The sequence below is a fragment of the Gavialis gangeticus genome, unplaced genomic scaffold, assembly GCF_001723915.1.
Source record: "Gavialis gangeticus isolate Ggan-Ray unplaced genomic scaffold, GavGan_comp1, whole genome shotgun sequence".
Taxonomy (NCBI): domain Eukaryota; kingdom Metazoa; phylum Chordata; order Crocodylia; family Gavialidae; genus Gavialis; species Gavialis gangeticus.
This window is the reverse complement of record NW_017728995.1, coordinates 57,968,336-57,974,523: the sequence shown is the minus strand read 5'-3', so window position 1 is coordinate 57,974,523 and position 6,188 is coordinate 57,968,336. Positions and strand designations below refer to the sequence as shown.

At 38.5% G+C, this 6,188-nt stretch overlaps 1 protein-coding gene across 1 annotated transcript in view; it reads right to left on the bottom strand.

The window, feature by feature from the left end:
- The window catches only part of LOC109287797 (vesicle-associated membrane protein 2-like), a 31,302-nt gene that overhangs the window by 9,250 nt on the left and 15,864 nt on the right, over window positions 1-6,188 (bottom strand). Inside the window, exon 4 of the mRNA XM_019503082.1 lies at window positions 2,271-2,322. Within this exon, the coding sequence (XP_019358627.1) occupies window positions 2,271-2,322 (52 nt within the window). The remainder of the gene's footprint in view (window positions 1-2,270; window positions 2,323-6,188) is intronic.

Below are 6,188 nucleotides of genomic sequence, written 5' to 3'. Positions count from 1 at the left end.
TTTTCCAGATTTCAACTGGTTTAGAGAGTCTCAAACGCAGTGGCAAAAGATCTGAGGATTGGCCTTCTTTAGTGGATTTAGGCAGAGAGCAAATAAATTGAGACCTCTAGAGAGCAGTCAGGGTGCCCATGAGGTAGAACAGTTATAAAATATTCAAGGCTTGTGCAGATAACATCTGCATCTGAATCCTACACACAGCCCAGCGAAATGGAGGAGAGACTTGTACCATCATGCACTAAAGAAATCACTGAGGTCCCTATTCAGGTTAGCACTTAAGCACAAATTAATCCTGTGGAAGTCAATGGTACTTACAGATGTTCACTGACCTGTTGGTCAAACTACTTCACATGTAGGGATTTAATGATGGGAACTGAGGCCTAATTTTAACTTTATGCAAATGTTTAAGTCCTTTGACTTCAGTGGTACATGTTTAAGTGTTGTCCTGAATAAGTGTCTTTCTAAATCTAGGCCTTAATTTCTCTCTGCCTGGGTTTCTAATCCTTACAACAGGGTTATTATTTTCTTTAATCTTTTTGCCTATTTAAATTATAAACTTGGATCAAAATGTGTGTACACTGAGTCCTGAATTATCACAACTAAGGCCTACAAGCAATACTTCAGGGGAAATAATAGAAGTATCAGGCTTGTGAGGATATGGACTATAAAGGCAATGTTTTTGAAATAGTATATGGCCATCAGTCTATATATATCAAGTTAAATGCTGCAGTAGATCCTGTGAGTGTTAGACATGGTCTTCATTCTGTGATGCCACGCTCCTGAGTTTAGAATCACATACACACCAAATTCCAGCTATTCCCTAAGTATTCTCCAAGTAATTTCAAATCTGTCTTTTCTGTTGTATGCTGGACTTAAATGTTGTTATTCCGTCTCAAAATGTTTATAAAGTATTCAGATCATCAGGCTATGGCAACAAAAGTATATTAAGCCAGTGTGATGGTCAGGCAATGGAAGGAAAAAGGATTCCTCTTTTCTTGTTTTTACTTCCTTGCAAGGACATGAGGAGTGCCCTAGGATTAAGTATTACATCAGTATAATCAATTTAAAGGCTGTGCATATGTCTTCACAGTTTGATGCACCAGACCACAGAAGGAATCCTAATTGTCAAATGAAGACAGTCAGATAAGATGATATAATTCACTAATAACCAAAATGGATCTGATGGTTATTTTCCATCTTTATAACGTCAGAATTATGAAACCTGAAAATCTCCCTGTGTCACAGTAGTGCCAACAAGTGCAATACCAATAAGCTTCCATATGCACCTAAATCCAGCATGTTCTGTTTACTGATGATGTTTTAAATCTACTTTAAAGAAATAATGGAAGCAAATGGACACAGAGTGAAAGTGATTATGTGATCTGAGAACGGGGGATTAATGCATATCCGTAACATAGCTTGCTGTTAAATCTCTCTTGGGTTACTGGCAGTATTGTCTGACTGAATGTAACCCCTGTTTTCATAGCTAATTCCATATTAAAATTATTTTATATTAACAACTTCATTCATAAGAGTTCTTGCTCATACATAAATTATACATTAAAAAGGAAAAAGACTTTGTAATCCTTGCTTTTAATATATTAATATCTCCGTGTGTATGCTATCTGAACTTCAGTTGTAGTTATTTTGAGATGCTTGTTCTGCTTCAAACATAATTGTGACTCTCCATTTGTATTTTATTTCCATGTATTATTGATGTGTGGAATATTACACACAACTACTTATTATAACAAAAATATCAGAAAGGCTTTGGACTAGATTTTTAAAGGTATTTAGGTACCTGAAAGTGCAGAGAAGCAGTCTTGAAAAAAGTCCTCCTAGTCTGTACCTGAAATACCTATAAAATCTGGCCTTTTAAAAATATAAAATATTTTTAAAAGTGGTATTTAACTCTAATTCTAAGATTGTTCCTTCCCCCACTGAAGTCAATGGTACTTTTGCAATGGCTTTAATGAGAGGTAGACTGATATTGCATAAAAGTTCACTTAATCATGGGAAACCAAATCGTACACCAGGGAAAACTGTGTAGTATAACAAGACTGGGTTCCATTAAGATTTGGACATTGCCCAACCTCAATCAGCAAATATTTAGTGGAGTTTGCAATATTTCTCATAACTGTATGACATTTGAAAGGGATATTCACAAACCAATTTTCCTAAATGTTTTATATTCATTTTGTTTTTTGATGTCAGTTCACTGGAAATCACAGAGATATTTAGACTGTAAATGAAAAAGAAAATAAATTACTCACTTATAATTATAATAAGAATGACTGCACATACTACACCAAGGATGATCATCATCTATAAAGAGAGTTAGGGAAAGAAATCAGGTCTTTGCACAGTAAAAGTAACTTACATTGTGTCATAATGTGGATTGTACACTGTATCTTCATGTTTTTAATTCTTGTACAAACACACTATAATCACTCTTATAGGCACCAAATTTATCATTTCCTGGAACTCATTCACATGGGCAGAGAAAACTTATTAAGATACCAACTAAGACCCTCAAAGTTGTGTTAGGTGCTTATGTTGGAGCTCATGGTACAGCCTATTGCTCAGGTGGCTTTGGTTGGGCTCTTCAGTCATATTAAACTTCATTGCCCTAACATAATTGAAACAAAACATCACTTTTTCATGTCCAAAAAGGGCCCTATCATACTCTGAACACATGTGAAAGGAAGAAAGAGTCACCTTGGTACCACCCTCTACCAGAAAGGTGTCAGCCCTAATGGTAGATTTTACTTATGTCCCACTCCCTTTCTAAAGGCCTCCCTAAAAGTTTTAATTTCTGTCCAGAAAAATAACCTAAGATACTACAATGTGGAAAACTAGAAGAATTTTTCCAACACCTCTGTCTTGAGCAATATTTCCACAACCAAAATGAATCTACTTTCATCAACACTGCCTCTTGTGACAACATAGAGGAAAATATTAAGACCAAAAAACCCCAGACAAACCCCCTGCCATCAGATTGGACACCTCACAGTGGATGAAATTCAAACCTCGACTGCTATATTGACTGCTTCAGGGAAAGAATGAACAACAAAATAATCAACAACAAGCACCACCATAACAACCTCTCCCTCTCAGAGAGAAGGGCAAGAGAACCACTGAGATCCAACCACCAAATAGTAATAAAACCAGCAGACAAAGATGGATAACTATAGTTATCCTTAACCGTGAAGACTACATAAAAGAAGCCAACAGACAGCTCTGACACCACCTACTACAAAAAACTAGAGGAAGATCCAACTCCCCTTTTCACCTTAAAACTCAAAACCACTATCACATCATTTCCATCTGAACTACAAGGAAAACTACAAAGCTTGATCCCCTCACTATTCAATCCAGGGACTTTTTACATGCTCCCTAAAGTCTACAAACAAGGAAACCCAGGCAGACCTATAATATCCAACCATGGAACCCTAACTGAGGAAATATCAGGTTTCATTGAATCCATCCTAAAACCTCTTGTCACCCAAAGACCAAGTTTTGTCCAAGACGCAACAAACTTTCTATGAAAACTTAAAAACACAGACCACCTTCCCAGCAACACCCTCCTAGGCATCATGGATATTACTAGTTTATATACCAAAATCCCACACCATGATGGCATCCAAGCCCGCCTCACATATCTACAAGAGCAAGTTTGCAACTTAGAGTACAGACTCAAAGATATTACTGAACTTGTACACTTCATCCTCACACACAACTTCAGTTTCAATAACCAACACTTCCTCTAGACAATGGGCACAGCTATGGGCACCAAAATGGCCCAACAAACTGCCAACCTTTTTATGGCCCACCTGGAAAAAGAATTCCTCAAGAACTGCACCATCAAACCCATGCTATACCTAAATATATATAGATGACATCTTCATCATTTGGACTGAAAACCTGCAGTCTGATTGATTTCCATCACAAATTCAGTAACCATCACCCCTCCATCAGACTATCTCTGGAATACTCCAGCACTAACATTTCCTTTTTAGACATTATGATCAATATCCAGAATAGTAAAATACAAACCATCATACACAAGAAGCCCATGAAACACCATACATATCTACACAGAACCAGCAATCACCCTTAACACACCAAGAAAGCTGTAATATATAACCAAGCCCTCCAATACCACCAAATCTGCACTGAGGAAAATACCTGCAATCATCACCTTGCAAATCTCAAAAGGGCTTTCGCCCAACAAGAACACTCCTCCAGAGAGAGATTGTACTTCTGAAAGAGCCACCTGGATACCACATGAAGAACTGCTGCAGTACAAAAAGAAAATCCTCATGAAACACATGCCGTTAATTATGACATACAATCCTTCCCTAGAACCTACATGGAAAATCCTCAAACAGTTACAACCCATACTAGAAGAAGGCCCAATTCTTAAAGAGATCTTTCCAGAATCACCCATCCTAGCCTTTAAACAAGCAATCTATGGTCTAGATCCAATGGCCTATGGCCCAAAGCACACCAAATAGCTCCAGACCATGCCAGGATACAACATTTAAAATCTGCCAACACATCTCTGGCACTCCCACAATCATTACACCCCACAACAGAACCATCACCATTCCTGGATCTTACACCTGCACCTCCAGAAATGTAATACATTTCATCCAGTGCACTAAATGCGCTGATGGAAAATATGTAGGAGAAACTAAACAACAACCATGTACCAGAATGAATGTATACCAGAAATCTATCAAAGACAAAAGTACCCAATTACCTGTGGGTGCACATTTCTCACAAGATAACTGTTCTCTCTCTATTCTCTCAGTTCTAATCCTCCAAGGAAATTTACAGAACACCTTTCATAGATGAGCTTGCAAACTTTGCTTCATAAATCTACTGGATACAAAACATCATAGACTTAATATAGACAATGGATTTATGGCACATTACAACCTGCCTGTCATCTGATAACCCCAGGTAACTTCTCTACATTTTACCTTCTATCACCAAGTTTACTTTCCCCCCTTCCCATCCCACCTACCTGTCTCACACCTATTGTCTCCCTTTCCCTCTGACCCTCACTGCCACACAATTGCATTTTCATAAACCCACATTTTGCATATTCGCTTTTATTCTACCCAGGAGAGCACACAAAACTCCACCAGACTCTCCCCTTGCCTGAAGAAGGCATTTGTGCCTGAATGTTTGCAAAGAACAATTTTTCCAACTATTTAGTTGATCTAATAAAAGATATCACATCTACTCAAAGAACCTTGTCTGTCTATGCCCTTAGACCAACACAGCTACCCCACTCCTTTTCAGCATTTAAAAGCTAGAAGAGGACCAAAGTTTTTCTTTTCTCTACTTTGTCTTCAGGAGAAGCAGGGAAGAATTATGGAGCATGGACAGAGCAGAGCTGAGGTCTAATTCACTGGTCCCAGAGCTCTCTGGATCTGAAGATTCCCATAATCAGATATGGGGCCAAGTGAAAAATCACTAAGGAACAGGAAGGAGGGGCCAGAGGACACATTTTTGCTAGCCAATATCAGTGCACTGTGTTTTTCTGAGTATAATCTTAGCATCATAATCCATAAGGCAGCTAATGAACAGGCAAGTGAGGAGTAGTTTTGGGACCCTGTCCTGGAAACGTGGTGTACTTTGGGAGGGAAGTGAACTGTCAACAGCATCACTTGTCACGCAGGGAGAAGGAAATGACGCTGGGCATCTGATTTGATGGCTGCCTTGGGGAGACATGTGACCAAATACCTTGCGTGGGAAAATTAAGCAGGAGGGCTGGCAGGGTCCAGAGTGGCAGGTTGAAAATAGGAAGGAATAAAGAGGGAGAAGGCAAGTCTGTTGAGGAAATGGGAAGAAAGAAATTGGCAATAACTTTCCCCAGCTAGAGACTCTCTTCTTTTGTTTCCCATGGTGGCCTAAGAATGCCCTGACTGGCAGCATTTTTCTTCACCAAGGAAATGAGGCAAATAATTTCCCACAAGTAGAGAAGCTCCTTGCACCCAGTTCTTATCTGAGAGTGCTAGACCGAGAGTGACTTTGAAGATGTTCTCAAATGTGTTTTTATTAAGTTAGAACTAGATTTTGGTATGCTGTAGGCATTTACTCAATTTGTATAACACACTTTCCTATTTAGATTTTTAAATTAAACCTTTTCCTTGGAGAAATACTTAGGTTTGAATGAG